Source organism: Ciconia boyciana, chromosome 3 (assembly GCF_034638445.1).
Source record: "Ciconia boyciana chromosome 3, ASM3463844v1, whole genome shotgun sequence".
NCBI classification, from domain to species: Eukaryota; Metazoa; Chordata; class Aves; order Ciconiiformes; family Ciconiidae; genus Ciconia; species Ciconia boyciana.
Window position 1 is genome coordinate 28420931 of NC_132936.1, and position 21114 is coordinate 28442044.

Below are 21114 nucleotides of genomic sequence, written 5' to 3' on the forward strand. Positions count from 1 at the left end.
GCTCGTAAATCTTATCCTGCTACAGATATCCCACTATTTGTAGAGATAAAGTCTAAATATGACTCTGCAATGAGCCTTAATGCCTCTCATCCTTGATGTGATTCAGAAGAGTCCCAGAAATTCCAAGAACTCCACACTAACTTTCTTACCTGAGAGTTAGCAATTTTTTTTTTTTTTAATTGCTGAAGAATTCAGGAAGAGATAAGTAGGAGCTCAGCTGAGGAACAGAATACAGGAAGAGTATACCCCATCATATGCTGAATGACAGGTCTGCTGCAATGGCTAATGACCGGGAATTGCAGCTCCCAGGTGGAATACAGTTTACCCTAAAACCACTTATAGTCAGAGATTAGACAACTGGCCGCATAGCTCCATCTTTAAATCTTTGAGAAGATCAGACCTTGAACTCTTCTAGCTATTTTAAAGCAGAGCCAGATTAAACTTCAATCCTTGGGCTCCAAGACCCACAGCTCGGGCAAGACCCAGAGGCAAGCTTCAGAGCCAGCTGCTGCCAGCCAGCTGCTCCCAGCAGAAATAGGTGCCAGGAGAACGGGGAGAGGCAGCCAGGCACAGCTCTTTCAACTGCACACTGCCGCCTCAGGAAAGAGAGGAGGAAAGCAGGCAGCATGTCTCTTGTACAGGGACCCCGTCACGGATTTAATGGCAGAGCAGCTGAAGCAGAGGAAGGTGCACGGGTCCCAGAACACCCTATTATTCCTCTGTCTCCTGCACATCATTTACTGGAATGGGCCACCACAGCTGAGCTCTCTCCTCCTCTGGCCACCCTGTATGAAGGCCACAGCCTTCACGACCAGCGCAGGAGTGCTTCAAAATTACCACCTGCGTTGCAGGCTCTGAACACCTAACTGCAGGAGAGTGGAAGGAAAAGTGTTTCATGGCAGTTCCTGAGCTGCAAAATGATGATGAAACTGAAATAGAAAAAGTCTATCGAGTCATGACTTAGAAGCTCCAGAAATTCTTTAAGGTCCGAGTTCACAAAGGCCTAATTTTGGATGCCTGAAAGTTTAAAGTTTCAGGTTTTGCTTTGTTTTGGTGTGTTTTTTTCAACCAACTGCAAATTATTCTAAATATTTAACATTTGTTAAATTAAAGAACGTTTGCAGTGGTTTGAAAAGAAATTATCACCAATTTTCACAGAAATTATCTTACTAAAATTGTGGTTACTTACTGAGGCCAAATTCTGCTTTCATTTATAGTTGCTCATCTCCAATGTCATCAGTGAAAATGTATTCGGTGTTGAAGGAGGCCATTCAAGTATTAATTTGGATATTTACACATACAGCCTATAATTATACAAAATACTGTAATCTGATTTAGCATGGTCTACAGGTGCCAATAAAATAACTTACACTAGTTACTGCATTATGAAACTGAATTTTTAAAAAGCCACATATTATTAAAGCCATGTGAAACGCATACATTGAAAGCTTGCCTAAATCCTAATAACATACATGTCTCAGGGATTTTCAATACCCACATGACAAATTATTTTATAACATACTCAACTCAAAAAACCACCGGATTTCCCATTCCACCTTTTCTATCTCTTATATGTAATTACTTGGGACACGGAAAGAATATACAATTTCTGGACTTGTGCAGCTGCAAAAGTAGTGGTATAACTCAAAACAACATTTATATTTATCTAATTATGGGTATCAAGTCACAAAGCCATAACCATCTCTAGGCATAATTTAGATGCAAGAGAAACGTAATCCTCAAACACATATCATCTTTTATTTTTGTTCATCATGTCTTTCCCCTAAATCATTCCTAAATTCATTCCAATACTCAGAAAGATTTTCTATTTTGAGGAAATATTATCTTCCAGATAAGTACCATGACTCAGAGAAGCAACAAGCCACAAACAACAGCCAAAAAAAATTCCCTGGCATCTTGACTACCTCCCAGGTTGCAGTGTTATTAGAATATACATAAATGATGGAGCAGAAGCAGTAACATCACATGGCAAACAGCTCCTTAGACTCACTGAGAAATTAACTACTTCTGCAAAGGCTGGGAAAATTTAACGGGTAGTTCAGATTAAGACACCTCAATGTAGGTGTCTACATATATGTGTTTACATGCTGGCTAGGTCTTGAGAAGACCATTTTATCCAGTGGAGGCAGGATTTAGTTTCCTAAACATGGGCTTCTGCCATACAAGAAGAGCATGGGTCTCTCATAGATCTGGTGTCTCAGAGAACTCTACATGCATGTCCTGGATGCTCTAGCACATCTCACATGTCACTCAAATGCCATCTGTCTTTAGGAAATCTTTAGAATCAAAAGCCCTGGAGATCTAGTTAGTACAATCAACGGATCTTGAACAGCAATGTTTCACACCCTGAAGTAGAAACATAAGAAGAAAGTCAATTGACCATCTAGAACATTTGAGACACTGAAAACTATCTAAGATATCTACATGGGGATAGCAGATACACTACAGTACCTAAGGAAACTCACTTCCCACTGCATTTGCTACTGGATATGCTGTGTCATCTCAGATCACGCTAAGCACCTATGCTGGACAACTGAATAGTTCAGTAGGTGCTCTAGGCACCCACTGCAAGTGATCTGAATTGCTCCACCAACCTCACCCACTGTATTGACTAGCCCTCCAGGCCTCAAATCTGTTGCTAAACATGTTTACCACCATTTAAGATGCAGTTTATCCTGCCTGATCTGTCTCTTCCCAGACAATAGTAGGTTTCCCATAAGACCTACGTCACGTTTCTCGTACTCACATGGGTGTCTCAAATCTCCAACAACACAGATGTTTATGTTTAGTCAAATGGAGTGAGGCTCCAGTAGCTGGTTAGTTGACTCACACTCTAGGCTATACTAGCTGTATAGACTAAGCCTCTATCGCTCAGATTATCAGATTATAGGGACAATTTAGACACTTAATGCATATCAATACAGCTCCCCATGAGCACCTGGATTTAGATGTCTTAACTTCAAATTGAATCTCATCCCAACTTTCCCAATATCTATAGGATTACTCTATGCATAAACACAGTTGTTATCATGAAGCTTCACCCCTTTGTGAAGACTCTGCTGTTAAGACTTTTCTGTTCAGATTCTTCCCTCACTCAAAATATAAGTGAAGACAAAAAAATGAGGTGTAAGTACACACATTCTTCTGAACTTCCTTATACATTCTGAACCCAAATCAGCTATATACGGGTATCAATGACACTAAATTGCCATATACTTCAAAAGAAGTGGTATATAGGCAAATGCCAAGCTAGTACAGAGGGTGTCTTTTACATCACCTTACAAATCCCTTCTGCATTCAGTGTAGGTATTGCAGCCATTAATAGCAAAAAGACAGAAAATATTTTTTAAAACATCCTGTTCTTCAGTTATTTCCTTTTTACTAATGAGGCTTAATACTTAGTCCAAGAACCACTACTCATTCTTAAAATTATAACACCCATTTTTTTAAGATACTGTTTTGAAAAAATAAAAGCTCACCAAGAGGGCAAACCACATCCTGGGGTGCATCAAACACAGCATAACCAGCCAGCCAAAAGAGGTGATTATCCCGCTGTATTCAGCATTGGTGCGGCCTCACCTCGAGTACTGAGTGGAGTTCTGGGCTCCACAATTTAAGAAGGGTGAGAAGGTCCTTGAATGCATCCAGAGGAGAGCAACAAAGCTGGTGAAAAGGCTGGAAGGAATCTCCTACGAGGAGTAGCTAAGGACTTTGGGCTTGTCTAGTTTGGAGAGAAGGAGGCTGAGGGACAACCTCATTGCTCCCTACAGCTTCCTGAGGAGGGGAAGCGGAGAGGGAGGTGCTGATCTCTTCTCCCTGGTATCCAGAGATAGGACATGTGGGAATGGTTCAAAGCTGTGTCTGGGGAGGTTTAAACTGGACATCAGGAAGCATTTCTTTACCGAGAGGCTGGTCAAACACTGGAACAGGCTTCTTAGAGAGGTGGCCAATGCCCCAAACCTGTCAGTGTTTAAGAGGCATTTGGGCAATGCCCTTACAACGTGCTTTAACTTTTGGTCAGCCCTGAAGTGGTCAGGCAGTTGGACTACATGATCATTGTAGGTCCCTTCCAACTGAAATAGTCTATTCTATTCTGACAGATCTGCAAGATCTGAATTGTATTGGTAGACATTTAGTTGGCAGTTATTGGGGGTCAGGACAGCGTGAAGTAAGTGTGTTTCAGCTACAATTTAAATGCTTCTATGTATTTCGTATAGAGCTGGCTACCTTGCAGGGGAAATCCTTGTCACACCAGCTCACCTAAATTAGTTACTTCTATATAAATGTTTTTCCTTCTCTTCATTTTTTACAGCTATAACTAGTAACACTAATCTTCATCACTTTTTATAAGAACCCAAAATTGTGCCAGATGTCCTGTGCTTCAGCTAGTGAGAAAAACTAACATTCATCAGGTTCGGAAAGACAAAATATACATCAAATAAAGGTTTAACTTCCACTAACATCTTCTATTAATAAGCTGTTAATAATCTTTATTTAATCTTTATAAAATAATCTTTATAAAATAATTTAATAAATAATCTTTATAAAACACAGCAACATTCAATCACTGCCTAATTCTGTGGGTCATGCTTAAATATAATTAAGCCCAGCCTTCTTTCTCCATATAACCATGTGGGAGCAAAGACTGGCATGACAGGAGGGAGCTGAGGGAGCTTCAGATCCTCACTAGTGGTGAGCAGTTAGTGGTTTCTCCTTTACCCTGTGCACCCTCCTTCTCCTTAGCCCTGGCCTGGACTAGGCTGTGCACCCTGTTTAGACCAGGGCCACATTGGCCCTATTCATGTCTTCTGTTCCTCGTTAGGATTTGCAGAAAGGCAAATTAGATCCTGGCAGTCTTTTTGGGTTTTTTAAAGACTTTTTTTTTTTTTCCCCAGTCATAAATCCAGCGCAGGATATTCCTAAGTGAACCACACTTCTTCTGTATGATCATGTAATTTTCTGATCATTTAAAATGCCTGCACAGCAGGGAGTTTATCGCTAACAATGCTGCAGTCACTAAATGGGAATTATCTGTCATCTGAATTACATCATCTACAGCCACAGCCATTGTGAAAGCCTCATTTTGAGGAGCAATTTAACACCACATACTGTAAGGCTGCATTATACTGTACACAATCCCACCAGTGTACAACCACCAGAGTGCCACCTAGTGTGACCCACGTTACCATCGCTGGGGCTAAAAACGAATGCTGAAGTGTTACGAACTGCTCGAAAAGGCTGAGAGTAGTGCTTGCTAACATACTTGCACCAGCAGAGAAATTCAGATCCAGAATGAAAAAAGATTTAAAACTTTTTAATATATTTTAATACTCAAAGAAGTCTGCAGAATAAAACAAGACCGGTTTGTCCAAACACCGGACAACATCAGCTATTGTCTTTAATGATGTTCAAAACCCAAGCTATTTTTCTCTCACTCCACAGACAGGAAATTAGCAAACAAACCCCCCCTTCAGATTCAGGTTACATCACAAAATAAGATACATCATCAAAACCTTCAAACACACATTAGAGAAGAGACATAATCTATATTTTTGCACAGCCTATATGGAATCCTGTCTAAGTTGACACATTCATCATAAATGCATGCAAGAATCTGACCGAAAACATACCGTCAAGCAAAACTAGACTTACCTGAAAGTGCAAAATTATGGTCCATATCAACCCCAAAGTCAATTTGGGATTCCCATCTGTTATGTCATCATTTCTAATGTTAACCAGTTTCACCTGTCATCGTGGAAAGAAAATACAGACAAAATTGAAATAAATATGCCACCAATACATACCGCATTACAGAGGCATGACTATAAAGGATGCATTACTCACTTCCTGAGCCTACTCTGTTGGTTTTTTTAATTCTCAAAAGCAGAAAGGAATTGCATTCTGGCTGTAAGTGGCCCGCCAGGAATTGCCCTCTCCCACCCACACTGAGCTGAGACGATTCCTCAGCTGTCACTACGCCGGCAGATCTGCTCCCCGTGCCAAATACCCTTCACCTCAGTCCTTGTCAGAAGGGGAACGTATGATAGAGGGGAAAAGGATAACAGGCATACAATGATCTGTAACTGGTGTATCAGTCTCAGGGCAGTGCTGAGACCTGGGAAGCTATCACTGCCTTTCTTTCTCCCCATGATTTCCTGAACCAAAGCAAGAATTCAGCAGCAGGAGAACTGGCCTGCTAAAACACAATGGCCTGGCTTGATAAAAGCAGGAATTTAGTATCACATTTAAATAACCAATGGCTTAATAATGACAACAATTATTATTGCTTCTGCTGCTGTAATCATTCACAGTGCTATAAACATGAAATGGTTAATAGGATTAAGACAAAGGCTGAGGTTTTTGCCACTCCAATAAACTCACATCCAGAGTGAGTTCAATAATTCTGTTTTCTTTGTCATACTTTATTATTACATTTAATTTCTCTATACGTATTATATATCCATATAGCCTAGCAATTAAAGATGACTTGGCTAAAAGGCATTTTATGTTTATGTTAGTAAAGTTACATGCACATGCTTTTTAACATATACCATGTTATCAACCGAAAAAAAGGAAAAAAAAAACCCACCAACCAAAAACACTCACTCTGCAAGAAAGAGAGTGTATTCCACAGTTCAAAAAAGAAATTAAAAACAAATCCAAATGTTTTCCTCCCACTACATTATCAAAACTCTTTGTGTTTGGAGACACTCTACAAGATAGTCAAATATGCCTTGTTTTTGTTTTTTTCTTTGTTTTTTTCCCCAACTCAGGCTTCAAAATTATCAATATATAGGATCTCTCTGCCTCACAATCAAAATAAAGCATTGTATTTGGAGGTTGTACAGCCAACCTGAGCAAGTTCCCTCCTAAATACAGTTTAGAAACATGTAACAGAGGGCTGAAGCTTTAATCAAATGCAAGTCCCACTGGCAACTTGCCAAGACGATCAAAGCCCTACAAGCATTTTGTACAGTAGAGTACAGCCATTTTCATGAAACTGTGAGGCTAAAGAGAGCACAAAAATCGTCAGATCACAATCAACAGCTGCATGATGGAGACTTGTGACTCCCAGTGACACGCACACATTCATAAACATGAGGATGACCTGATCCTACGTCTCCTGTGTTTTAATATGCATGGTCTGTCATGCATAAATAAGGCATGGTGCAGCACAAGTCCAGAGGTCTCACTGCATAAAAACGCCGTTCTGACTGTCATTTCAAGTAGCCATTCATTTACTTTGTAGCGTATTTGTTTAATGGCTTACTTAGGTTAACAGGACAGTTCGCTTTGAATTCGGCGAAGCAGGATTGAGTTCCTGGTGCACACACTGCACTCAGTGATCCGAAAAATAGTGCGCAATTTCACTCAAAATACGAAAAGACATCTGTTTTTATAACCAAATTAACTATCTGCCTATGGTTTGCTACCTCATATTTTTTTCAAACCTTCAAAGTAACAAAATTTAAAAAAAAATCAACCAATCAGAAAGCAAATTTCCAGTGTCAATTCATTTGGATGGGATGGATAGGGAGGTACCATTTTTCCTTTCATCCATGTTTTGGACATTTTTTTAATATTGCCATTTTGCAAAGGGAGAAAGCAAGAATCCTGTAAGTGTTTAAAAGAAATATTAAAATGTAAAGAAACTCACAGCAGTGAAAAACTGCCCCACAGCATGGGTTTAAAGTGTTTGGCTTAAAGGAGATACAGGTGAAATTGAGCCTGAGTCTTCCACAGCCCAAGTGACTCCGCTGCCTTTCTAGGGCACCAGTTTTGCTTTCATCAGGATCAAGGCTTGAGAAAGTTTTCCCAAAACAAATGTAATCAAAACAAGGAACTCCCACACAATGCTCTAATTTCTTTGAATCTGCATTTTGCACTAAAAATGAGATTGTGACCAAAACTGCATAGCAGCTGGTATCTGGGCAGCATGAAAGATAGTTAAATCTACTATAAGCGACTCCTGAGGATCTTACCCATAACTTTCTCCTCTTTAACATCATATACCACATGGAGTATGTTGATGTTATTGCTCAGAGAAGGATGGTGTAAAGTTACCTTTTCCACATGTCTCTCAACCAACCCAACCACAAGATCAAGCCGAGCCTACACCAGCAGCTGTTATACAACATGCATAAAAGACCAAGCATTTTTTATTTATTAGCTTCAGGTGACAAAATTTTCATTAACATTTTTTAATTAAAATTTTCACCATACCTGGCGTTTTTTCAAATAGTCAAGTGCAATTTGGACATTCTGGAGTCTGTGAAAACGCATCCGACCCTTTTCTCGGGGCTAAAATTGGAAAACAATAGTTGTGAGATTTTCTTGTCAGACAGAAGAACAAACAGTCCAATTTAAAAGATACCATGTAAAACATTTGAAACACTACAGTTTTAATGAAGCCAATACCTTTGGTGGAAAAGTGTGCTTTAATAATTTTTTTTTTTTAAACTGTAGTTTAAATTTTTTAGCACAGTGAATGGCAAGAGAGATCAGTGGTCCCAAACTGCAACTTTGATCCGTGCAGGCTGATAGCTGTTTCCCTGTAAAGTACTATTTAGGCCAAGAGGGCTAAAAAAGGCCCTTCATGAATCTCCCTACAGAAACAAACTGCAATATATTATCATAAAAGATTTATATTAAGCAAAGCAAAATATAAGTGATGTCATGGACCTTTATGTTGTTCTGGTAAATTCTATGATGGAAAAGCTTACCTCTGTATGCAACTTTATGATTTAATGTTGTTTACTTATGGTATGACTGCATAATCATTATGATATCAATACATATTTATTTTAAGTATCTAATAAAGATAATACCTTCCTCCAAACAGAACAATACAACATATACAGCCTTAGAGTGTAAGTTTAAGCTCTTGACTTGGGTAGAACATTATAAAGCGTGAAAAAACCTAACAAGTCACTCTTCTCAAAGCAAAGTCAAAACTAGCAAGAAGAAACTGTAAAAAAAGCATGAGTGGTGTGTTAATGGAAACATGGCAAAACTGCATGCAGTTAGTGTAAACGCACCAAGAAGAATCACCACACAGAAAAAGCATACTTTACTTAGCTGTCACAGATCAGCAATGGGAAAGCAGTTAAATTTGTATCATCATCATTGTATCCAAATCCTTCTACTCTTCTTCCTTATTTCAGATTTTTCACAAACTTTCACAGCAATAAACTGAAGCAGACTATAATTGCTAGGGACCAGCCATGAATACAAGTATTTCCTCAGACAACCACTGTGAAACACACCGATACAAGCCCAAGCCTTCCTCAACTGCCTTTCCCCCATCCCGCCCTGTGGAGTATCAGATGCTTGGCAAAAGGAAACATGGGAAAATGGAGTTGAATAAGAAGCATAAACTAAAACACAAAGAATTTTAATTTCCATAGAACCCTTACAGAATCTTCAAATTAGCCCCTTGTTTTTCACACCAATAGGTCAGGATCAAGCCCTGCAGCCCTCGCTACCGAGTAGCTTCCCTGGATGGAATGAAGGACTGCAGACCTGGAACTTGGTTTTCCACATCAAAGCGGGTATAATAAATCCCCAACTATATATTTAGGTATAGCATCTCAGAGGGGAAATATTTTTTTTCAATGTACAGCTAAAACGCAGCATTTTGAGTTATGTTATGCCCCAGAAAAAAAGCACACAAATTCCACTGAAATCACAACTACAGCACAACACACAGGGAGCCAAGAAGGCACTTGGGCCCTATGACAGCAAGTTGCTTTAGCAAACGCTAATAATGCGAGATCTACAAAGGCATGAAACAGCTCACTTGGACTAACAAGCACTCAGCATTTTACACTTTATAAGTAAATATTTCCCTTCTGGATAGTTAAAATACAGTGAAACAATAATTCAGCATTTGTTGCCAGAAAGATAAACCCTGCAAACCATCCGTATACTTAGTACCCAAGGCACTAGACAGAGCTGTCATGAACTTCTACTTTGCATATCTGCTTTGAAAAAAATAGTAACTGTTACATTTCACAAATTCTAAGAAATAGATCTGCATATCTAAATTACCTCATTTCAAAATATTATCCAATATTATGTCACATACACCACGGGTGCAGTAGACTGATTCTTCTAATTAAGACAAATTAAGTTGTTGCCGTTGACTTCACTACAGAGAGCCTTCAAGCCTTTGTCAAAATTACTTGTATATGGGCAATACCAATTGCAAGTAAAATATCTTGGTTTAATGGAATTACAGTATTTCCCTACTTATTATTTTAAAAAGATTGTTCTGTAACATCTTGATAATGTTGCCCAGTACACATTTGCACCATGGTTTTGTACAGTTTAATGAAAGAAAACAAATAGAAATCTTAAACCTTTGCATTTTAGCTGTTCTCAAAAAGGCTGAATAAAAATTTGTCCTTACCATACCTCCATTATAAACATGTATCCTGGTTTACCAACGTGAGTTATATTATCCTTTCTACAGCACACTACTGCAGCACACCAAACTAAGAATTAACATTAGCAGACACCACACTTCAAACACTACGTTAGTACAGTTATGGGGGTCGGCACCTACCCCCTTATCCTCATCCTCCACATCCTCATGCTGTTCATTTGCGCATGCTTCTGTTGAACTCACCAACCGTAAGGTCTTCAAAAAATCTCGCTCTCTTGGCTAATGAATATAACAGACAGGAGACAGGACAGCAAAGACACAAGACAGACCACAAATGAAAAGAAGAGCATGAAAAGAAGAACATAATGAAGAGAACAAATACCAAGCAAGGGAAGTAATGCTCACAAAGAAAGGAAATGACACCTGAGGAGTGTGTTAGACAATTTCAGGGACATTTTATCCTTGCTATTTGTAAGTTACTCCCTTTAATGTGAAGGGATATTAAGCATCCAATACTTGTTAAAAGAAAAATTGTAAAGAAAAGGGAAGAACAGAAAAAACAGCGCATTACCCTAATAAGAAAGGAAGTCTCACTGACCACAAGAAATGAAGAGAACAGATTGCATTCCCCCACAGAATTCACAGTGGAATATTTTACCAACAGAAATACAACTTGTGTCTTTGGTATCAAGTCACAGATTATGGAAAATAACAAAGAAATCTCCAGCGGTCAATACGCAAAGAGTTAACAAACAGAGTAAATGTATATATAACAAACTAGAACCACTGCATTCTGATCTAAAAGCTTACCAAGGTGTCTCCAGAAAGGACTTCTAAAAGTGAGATCAAGTTATGTCCATCTCTTAGGTCTTCATATAGGTCATTCACATGCTTTCGAACCTGCACAGATAAATGCAAAAATAAAATATAAGATCCCCATTTATACCAGAGCATTCACACTCATATTAACACAATTACCTTTTAATATATAGATATACTTCAGATACACCTCAGCACAGCTTTTCAAATGTATTCGTTTTCATGACAAATTTACAAACCCAAATTAGTTATAACAGGCAAAATTCACATCTATGTTTGCACTCACACAGTTCCATCACATTTTATTTCATAGCATGAAGTTATAGGTAGCGAATGCACATAGCAATGCAAAATCAGTATCTGACAATTTAAACGATACCAGATATCCACCTATTTTGGCCTAAATAATGACCACTTACAGGTGACACTATCTAGACCTAATGAATTGTAAAAAAATATACAGAGCAGAATCTTGTCTTGACGTATGTTATCCTCAGCATGCAAGTTCACTGGAGTTAGGCCAAAAGTTAACACACTTTCTGGTCTTAAGCTTATTACTAATCAAAGTACATCCACCAATTAACAACATGTTTTGTCACCTCAGATATCCCAATACCTAGTGAATTTTCCCAATGGCTCACACATCCACCATATACAACATACCAAAGAAACATGACATTAGGTTGATCTAGTGAAGCCAAGGACATGCACAACCCTTCCCACCAGCTGTGCCAGTGGCAGAGGTAACTGCTCCCTACTGCTCAGCAACGCTCTACCACCAGCAGTCACCAACCCAGCGGATCTGCTCCCATGCTGCGGATGGTCAGCCCTAACAGAGGGTCAGCCTTTGCCAGCTGACCTCATTCAACTAAATTGGGTTGAGAAGGGTTGATAACCAGCAGACCCTGCAAGGCCAGCCATGAGCAAGGGAGCAGATGTTAGGAGAAGAGAGCCAGCTGAAAGCCCTAACTTTTCTGACAGGCACAACAAAGCTGGGAGATGTCTGTCCACAGGCCAACTTCTTGCTTCTTACCATTAGCTTACTTAGCTCAAGTATAACTTTATCTGAAATTTCTTTAGCAATTTCAGCCAGTTGTTCTTTAAATGTGAAACCAAGGGCCTCATTTCTTGGAAGCAGAGATTTTTGATATTGCCAGCCAGGGCAGAGGTTAAGGGCCTTCCAGCTACAGTTTAATGTTGGTTCCCTGGCGTTCCCATTGAGGTGCCAGATCAGAAACTTCCTAAGCTTCCAGAGGATAAAATACGACATCAGAAATTTCTTCTAAAATTACCACCTCTACTAGAGACAAACTACTTCCAATATGAGATCTACGGGACACTCCCCTGACTGCCAACATTCAACAGACTGCGTGTCTGATGAAGGCAGCAGGAATCGACCCAGATCTTCAACTTTATGCAACAGCTCTGTTTACCTGACTTTTGGGGGAATTTCTAGATCCATCCTGTTGAATAAATAACTGTCTCCATATTGATGATTAGCTTCATAAATGCTTTTTAGTTCAGGTTTTCTTACTTCAACTTTTAAGCATGACATTACCCTGCAACCTATTTTTACAAAGACCATCATCTTAATTGGAAATAATATCAGAGCATATTTATGCTTGTGCTGAAGACTAGCCAGAACAAGTCAACTAGAAGACTGTTCCATAAGGAATTACAACTAATAATATTTTCCAAAACGTTTATACAGACTCTACATACGCAGTCAAGTTATATACATACCAGCACTCTTACACATAGCTTTACATGCTCACACACACACACAAAATAATATAATTTTAATTCTGGTTGTGATTTAAAAAAAACCACCTGTAAGCAATTAATTTAAAAAATTTCCAACAGAAAAATTATCTGGTAATACTGAAGTACTGTTAAGCCGAACAAAGAAACAGGAACAGAACAGATGTTCTCCTACTATATCTGTGGTAAAACAAAAAAGAAAAGGGAAGCCACGAAGATACCATTAAAATCCCTGATATGAGATCTGATTACGCTAAATGCTTTAAAGATGAAAAACACAAGGGTCTTTAATTTTTAACCCAAAACAACTGTTACCTTTTATTTTTCTGTTCAAAGAACTATGCCGAACTGAGTGCTAAACTCTTTCCAACAAAAGCAGGCACTTTTTTTTTTCTTTTTTTTTTCTTTTTTTTTTTTTTTTTAAGAGTAAAACCCTGTGAAAGGGCTCCCCACTCCTCCCTGTCCCTCTGGCCATGACATGCCACTCTCCACTCAGGAGTGCAGAATCCCAAAGCAAAGCAGATCCACAGCACGGGCTGGTGGCCAGAGTCATGGGAGGGCATCAGGTTAAGGACAGAGGAAAGGGGTGTACATCTAAAAGACACTGCACCAGCACAGCTGAAGAACTATCTGTGCAGCACCAAGTCAATGCCTGCACCTTTTTCAACACAGAACTCATAGGAGTTGCCCAACATGCAGGTATCTGAATTGTGGGATGAGAAAATACTACCATTTCTAATATGTCTGCTTTTATTTTCCATTAGATGCAAGATAATTTTGTTATCCTGCTGGTCTGTCTCTCAGAACATATACTTGTTGACCTTTTGTTTGTTTCTTATACTCTGAGGTTTCCAAAGTATTACAGAGACAACCATCTTCCCCAGCTTATCCTTCTAGAAATCACAGATGCTTCAGAGATGAACTCATACTGTGTATTAAGAAAGTGGCATAGAGCTGTCAGAACAGGAAAACCAGGAGTACACCTTAGATGTCTGTCTTAGTTCTGCCATTGGCTAACAATTACTGTGAGGATTAATTATTTAGGACATACTATGTTGGTATGCTGGTACAGGACAACGTAAGGAAATTCCAATATCCTGAGCAGCAGATGTGCACCTAAAAAGATGTATTTGAGCAATGATGTGCAGCATGTGCAGCAAGCACGTTCACTCAAAGCAGATCACTTCTTTTAAAAGGAGCACCTTGTGCTTCTTAAGAGATCCTACAGTGCCATTTGAGAACAGCTTGCAAAATCATCTCTCTCAACTATCACTTGGGCAGGTTTCATCTCTCAACATATATCATGAATTCTTAGATCTTAAACTTGTGCATTTAAATAAAAACTACTTTATTGCTGTTTTGCCACCACATTCAACCTCCTTCAGAACACGTAGTACCACAAGTACTAGATGCAGATGGGGGTTCCTGGGTGGATCTGTGGGATCTGCTGAGCCCCATGGCATTTCATTAAGAGTTCTTGAGGCTTTTCAATAAAATAATTGAACTGTCAGCCCTATGTTTTGCAAGGTCCACGTGCAAAGTAGGCTACGTGCTGCCTCGGGCAACTTTTTGCAATACACCCACATGAGCGTGGCAGATTTGGTAATATGAGCATGAGAAGAGATTCTTTAAGGAAAATGCGGGAGATGCTGAGGGGCATCTGACAAAACTTAAACAAGAGAAGCAAAAATTACTTCATCAGTCAAAAGGAGACAGGGAAAATTTAAGGCACTGTTTCAGAGGTGATTCATCTTCTGATCTTCATCTTCTGGCATGTATACGATGATGTTTGTGGCAAGGAAAGCTCCACCCCACTTGGTATGAGCATGAGCTATTTCATATCATACTTTCCCAGTAAGCTTAAGCTTTGCAGTCTAGTGCCTTGGGGAATCTGTGCTCCCACTAGTAAAAAAACAGCTTTTAAAACTGTAGCAGTCACACAGCTGCAATCTAGCCCCCAGTCCCCAGCATGTTAGGCACTTGACAAATGAAGACCATAAAGATGGCTGCCACCTCCAAAAGCCAGCAATCTAATACCCTGTATAACTCACATACCTTTATCATACTGTTCAGCTGACACATCTGGTTGTCCTTACAATCAAGTTGCTACCGGTTCCAACCTCACGTATCGTTCTGCTTCTGCAGTTAAAGACCCTGGCCCACCAGGCTTGGCTTCTTCCTCTGCGGGCTGGCATTGCCGCAAATCTGTCACCACTGCCTTCAGTCTGCCTGGTTCTCATTTCCATCAACAGAAAACAAAGCCATGATTCAGCTGCCCGGGCGCACAGCTTTAGGGCTGTGTCATGTTTATGTGTAGGGGGTATGCCACTTGGCCTCCATCTGCTTCTCCAGAATGACTAAGGTTTGCCCAAGTCCTGCTAGCCAGTCCCCCACAGATGTCTGTCCTGAATACCCTTACACATCTCAAACAGCCCTACATGTCCATACTTAGGGAACTGAATCTGCACATAGTAATTTCTATTTTTGCCATGGGTCACAGCAAAGAACAAGCCATCTTCCATAGCAAGCCTGTTTCTTAAAATTTTCCTTGATATTATTAGTTGTGTTCTGCTGATACTGGAACAAAATCTATAGTTGTACACAATAAAACCACAAGCTAGTTATGCTTGTATGGGTAAAAGGGGAAGGACTGTCCCTTCTGCTTCTGCAAGCAAAACCAGCTTGGTCTTGAAAACGACGGATGGAAGATGCACAGGCTGGAGCACAGTAGGAAGGTCACTCTAACACTGCTACACCTCTATGAAAACACAGAAGAATCGCCCCCTTTTTCTTATTCAGAAGTAAATCTGGCAGGAAAATAGGGCTGTGGCCCTTCCTGTGCATACAGTGGGTGCACACGCAGCATATGTGCAGGGAGCCCTCACATTCATGTTATGGTCCAACATATTCCAGACTAGCACCTAAAATGCAAGGGACCACGTTCTCAACTGAGACAGCGTAGAAAAGAGTGGAAACAAATGTTAATGTGCTGCAGAATCTAGAGTCGAGGCAAGAGAGGCAGGAGAAAGTATATACTCAGATCAGGCAGGAATAAGTAGAAATAACTCCCATGTACCGGAGGCCACCAGGAACTCCCTGAGAGAGGAGAGGCAACTGCTGTGACCCTGGCAGGCTGCAGGGCTTGGAAACAAGGCAGAGTTTTGTGCTCACACGCTTGCAAAGTTACCCATTTTTTACAGGATAAGGAAAGCAGACTATTGTAATCGAGTATCTTTCTTAAAACATCAGGATGCTCCTTATCTATGTTATAATTAAACTGAACTGTTTGTTAAGAGAACATGCCAAACCAGACCTTTTCTTACAGTTTCCAGAACAGCCAAAAATTACAATCAAATCTCAATCACATTTCTTTTGAACAACTGAAGTTCAGCTGACAAGCCTTTATAAAATCAGTGTCATCCCCAGGCATTATTATGGATCCAACAGAGGCTTTTCAGACCACATAGCCTGGGAAAGTCTTTTCAAGTGCCGCTCTCTTCGCTTCTGGAAGCAAAGTTAATTAAATGCCTGGCATAGACATAAAGCATTACCACTCTTCCAAAGGAAAATGGGATAAGGCTCAAAAGTTAGAACTGTAAAGGGTGTGTTTGGGGGAAAAAGGGTCAGGCCTTAATTACCACTGAGGTCGCCGATAAGTCCAAACGACAGCTGGCACAAGGCCACCACGAGTTTCACAATAAACTTCAAATTTATTCTTTAAGAATCTGATTCAGTGCCATGGAAAAAAGATCCCTTAAGAATCCCATTCACTTCACTTCAGTAAAATGCTTTTCTCTGAGATAACAGACACAGATAGTTAAGAGCTCCTATAATTACACTATTCCACAGAAAATGTCATCGGCATTCAGACCGCTGAAAAACTGCTGTGGCCACTGCATGAGACCGTGACATCTTGAGGAGTTTCCCTAATGTTTCAGCTTCCTAAAAATGTATTTAAACTTGTTTTTAAAAGACAAATTGTATTAAAAGCCCTAGTCACCAGGAAGCAGTTTTCTGTGAGTTTTGAAAATGTGTATGTTTTAGTCCTTTCACCTTTGAAAATTAAGGAATCACACTGGCAGGTCTAACTGCATGATAACAAATAAACCTATGCCATGAATAAAGAATAAAAAAACCTCTCATACGAAAAGCTGTATTTATGAACAAAAATAAAGATTTACTATGCCAACACATGCAGCATGATTTATGAGAAAGACTCTAAAATTCTGAACAGGTTTGTAACAAGATCCATGCAGCATGTAATGGTCAAAATATCAGATTTGTCAAAATATCAGATTTGTCAAAATATCAGATTTGTCAAAATATTCCCACGTGACTGATCTGCCAAGCAAGGCTGCTGCTTCAAACATCTTCAAGACTACTTCTTTTGCTCTACAGACCTCTTAGAATAGCCCATGTGAAGCACACGAGGGTTGCTCGATTCACAGCAGGGCCACTCCACCTTGGGTAATTTCCATCCCAATGAGCCACCCAGTGCAGCGAGGCACTGAGCTGTGGTGCATGGCCAACCTGATGTCACGCCAAGAGATCAGGGAACCAAAGCGGTTACATGCAGATTGACATCCTCCCCCTGAGTCTCTCATGTTCTTTGATCTCCTTACTTTAAACCCAAAATTTATTTCTGGGGAAAAAAACAAACTGTAAATACACACCCTGGTCATGATCTTTGTTTTGTACTGAATCCTATAATAAACTGCACCTATTCCATTAAAAATAAACAAGCACACGAGTTCTGGCAGAATTTAATCACCGGCTAAGGCCGCAACAGTGACCTCTGGGCACAGCTTTCCCCGGGGGACGGTGGTGGGCACAGAGTGCTGGCAGCCCAAGTGCCAGGCTGCAGACGGTGCTGTTCTCCCCGCCTCTGGGCAGGCACACCCGCTCCAGCGCTGGACACCCACCGCCCAGGACATGCCACTGGCTCCCCCCGGCCCAACAGCACGGGGCTTGCAGCCAGGGCCAGTGGCGAGAGAGCACAAGAGGAAAACTTGTGCCCTATCTCTTCTGTGTGCCTGTTCACTTGCAAGTAAAGTCTGGTGAATCCAGGTTTAGGTCCAGTGGTCCAAAACTCACTCTTTTCTTTCGCTCACCGGTCTGATAATCCACTCTGCAGGAAACATTTCTTGCAGTTCAATGAAAATAAATAATTCTTTGTTTCATACTGCAGAGTAATTTTCTAGCTGTTTGACTTTGGATATTAATTTTCCCAAATAGCAGGCACAGCTAATGCTAGTCCATTTCATAAAGCCCCTTTACCATTTCAAATACTTGTACTAAGTCATCTTTAAACAAGTCTCCCATCCAAAGCGAGTTCAACACCCCTGATCCTTCATTATAACAGACGTTTCCTAACTGAAGATTCACCCTTGGCTGCATCCTTGGATTCATCCTTCACGTTCTCACCTGGCCAACGCTCTATTAGCATGAGAACTTTGTGATTCGAACACACTTCATGTGTTCCACCCCTCTAAAGCCCTGTCCTTGTATCTCAGCTTAGATCAGTCATGATTTTTTTTTTTTTTTTGCATTAACCCTCACATCTCTTCCAGACAACTCAATCATCCGATTAGTCCATTGCTTTTGCATGCTCTATTTTGCATTTTGTCCCCAGCCTTCAATTGTTTCATACGACTCTGGATAACTCTTAATAAACTAACTTCATTAAAAAAAGACACTTGCATGGCTTTAAGGTAAATATACTGTTACTCAATTTAAAAAAAAAAAAATCAGGCCATTGCTAAATCTTGTCCTTACATTTCTCTTCTTATGTTCCTACGCTTGATTTTGTGAAATGCATTCCAATATTCTCCTAATCCCCAGTCAGCAAGTATGCAAGCAGGTACCTAATCTTACATTTATACAAAAGAGTAGGACATAAACATGCACATCCATTGGTCCTTTCCTGGATTTCAGTAGTCGTGTGATATCTGAAACACTGTTATTGTACAGAACAAGTTTAACCAAGTGTCTTAAATGTAAAAAACATTCTTTTCCACCTCCTACGGAAAAAATAAATTTTGTCTCTATCCCAGATCACACATCTCAAATCTTTTTGAAATAATGGGCTGAAAGGTTCTTTTCAACCAACACTGGTCCAGACACTCAGAACACCTCCATGGGTCCTATTCCACTTACTTATCATCATTATCACAGCGCTACCCTCACTGTTTTTAACACTTACACAGTCTTGGTCAGCTGCTTGTTACTTTGCATATTGGGAACAGCAAATCCATCTGAGTGGAGCCCATGCTGCATACATTCACCAGCTCAGTAGAAATGGGCATCCACTAACATAAAATGAACATCTACTCCATTACTGCTAAAATATTAAAGTTACAGAAATATCCATCCAGCTTTAGTATCTATTTCACCAAAGTAACCTTCATTCTACAGAGAGCCCTCAGTGAGCATGGGGGACAGATGCCACATGTGGCATGTGTCATGCAAGGTCCCATGCGACTCCATGCATGTTCCCAGCCCATTGACACTTCTTGCACCAGTTGTGATTTTAATGCACCGTATGTCCACCCCTCTCCCATGTTTTGCACCTCAGTAACCTTTTATGATTTTTCCTCAATGCAGTATTCTTCGTTCAAATGCTTTTGTGTGTAAGACTATATGAAGATATTCATAAATCTTAGAAAGACTAAAAAAACCTGCATTACAAAACCCTCTCTACAACTCTATCACATTTTCTAGCTGTTAGGAGATAGTGCCTCAGCACATATTACTGATGACAAATGAAGTGTGACTCACAACCTGCTTAAAGCCTCACTTGTGACATTTATCCTGTCCCCTTTTAAAATATTTTACTTACAAAGGCATAAATACAGATTAATGAAGAATACAACACAAACATCACTAAGTTTCACTTTACAGGGTAGCTCACTAAAAGAGGGCATTCTCACTGGAACTATAGGATTGATGCAGATTGAAATCACTGATTTAATGAAAACACAAGCTTTAGTAAAGAACTTGGCATTGATCAGCTCTAAGACTCAAAGTTGAGTATTATTTTGCTAGAGAAGGGCTAGGCCTTACTAGGCTGTCACAGAATAACACAACTATAAGTCTAAAAAGCACTGAACAGATCACCTCACCTGAGCCAGTGCAGTGGAGCGGATTGAGTTTGGCTAGAACATGCCAGGGATGCTTCTCTAATTTATTATTGAAAATTCAAATGTTGTAAATTCTACAGTGTCATACATATACTTCAGTGTTTTATTATGCTTACTTGCTTTTTGGGGAGGGGGATTTTTCCTTGCTAATCTTCAAACTAAATCTTCTTCTGTAAACTAAGCTGAATTTTTTGTTGTGTCCCCCCCTTAGAGCCCAACCTCAGAAAACACTTGTTCACCAACCTCTGCATAACCACCTTTTATGTACTGAGGACCCGTTATCACGTCTCCCTTCAGTCTTCTCTGTTTCAGACTAAACAAACACAATTATCACAACCTGTCCTTGATTTTCCAAGACAACTTTTTATCTTCTTACTGCTTTATTACAGACAGCTGCAAACCTCTTGTCGCAAAGATCAGGAGTTGCGCAGCCAGGCAAAGTTTCACAACTGTGTGCCCATAAGCATGCTCACGTGTCTATGAAAAGGCAGAATTACGAGCTGTCCGCTAAGCACCATGTTGGCCCACAGACAGGGTGCGGAGCTCATCTGTAGTTCCTGGAGGTCCCTGAGCACAAGCCAACACAGCCCAGTGCTGGTGATGGACCTTGGTGAGAACCGTGGCAGGGTGAGAGCCACACTTGTTGCTGACAACATGACAAAAGGCCTGAGCCAAGAAAGGTACAATTGCAGCGTTAGAGAAACAGGGGTATCACCACAAGGATGAAGTGACAGAGCTCAAATCCTCACTTGAGGATGTGGCATGGCAAGGGCAGCGGGTGCTCGGATGCCGTTTCTGGGTGGAAGGGAGATGGGTCCTTGCTCATGTGTGTGGCCTCCCAGAGCCAGGTGATGCTGCTGCAGCACCTGAGGGCAGCCACAACAGCAGCAACAACCGATGGCACTGGCTCTTCCTAGTGCCAGTTCTAGCTGCAGCTAGTACTGATGGCAATATGCAAGCAAACTATATCTGGGATCCTTTCGTTCA

The 21114-nt window shown here is 40.3% G+C and overlaps 1 protein-coding gene across 23 annotated transcripts in view; it reads right to left on the minus strand.

The window, feature by feature from the left end:
* Positions 1–21114, minus strand: part of DST (dystonin) — a 315224-nt gene that overhangs the window by 185287 nt on the left and 108823 nt on the right. For all 23 annotated transcript variants that reach the window (XM_072855195.1, XM_072855191.1, XM_072855192.1 and 20 more), the window contains 3 exons: positions 11219–11308; positions 8245–8322; positions 5674–5766 (listed from right to left, as the gene is read on the minus strand). In XM_072855195.1, the coding sequence (XP_072711296.1) occupies positions 5674–5766; positions 8245–8322; positions 11219–11308 (261 nt within the window). The remainder of the gene's footprint in view (positions 1–5673; positions 5767–8244; positions 8323–11218; positions 11309–21114) is intronic.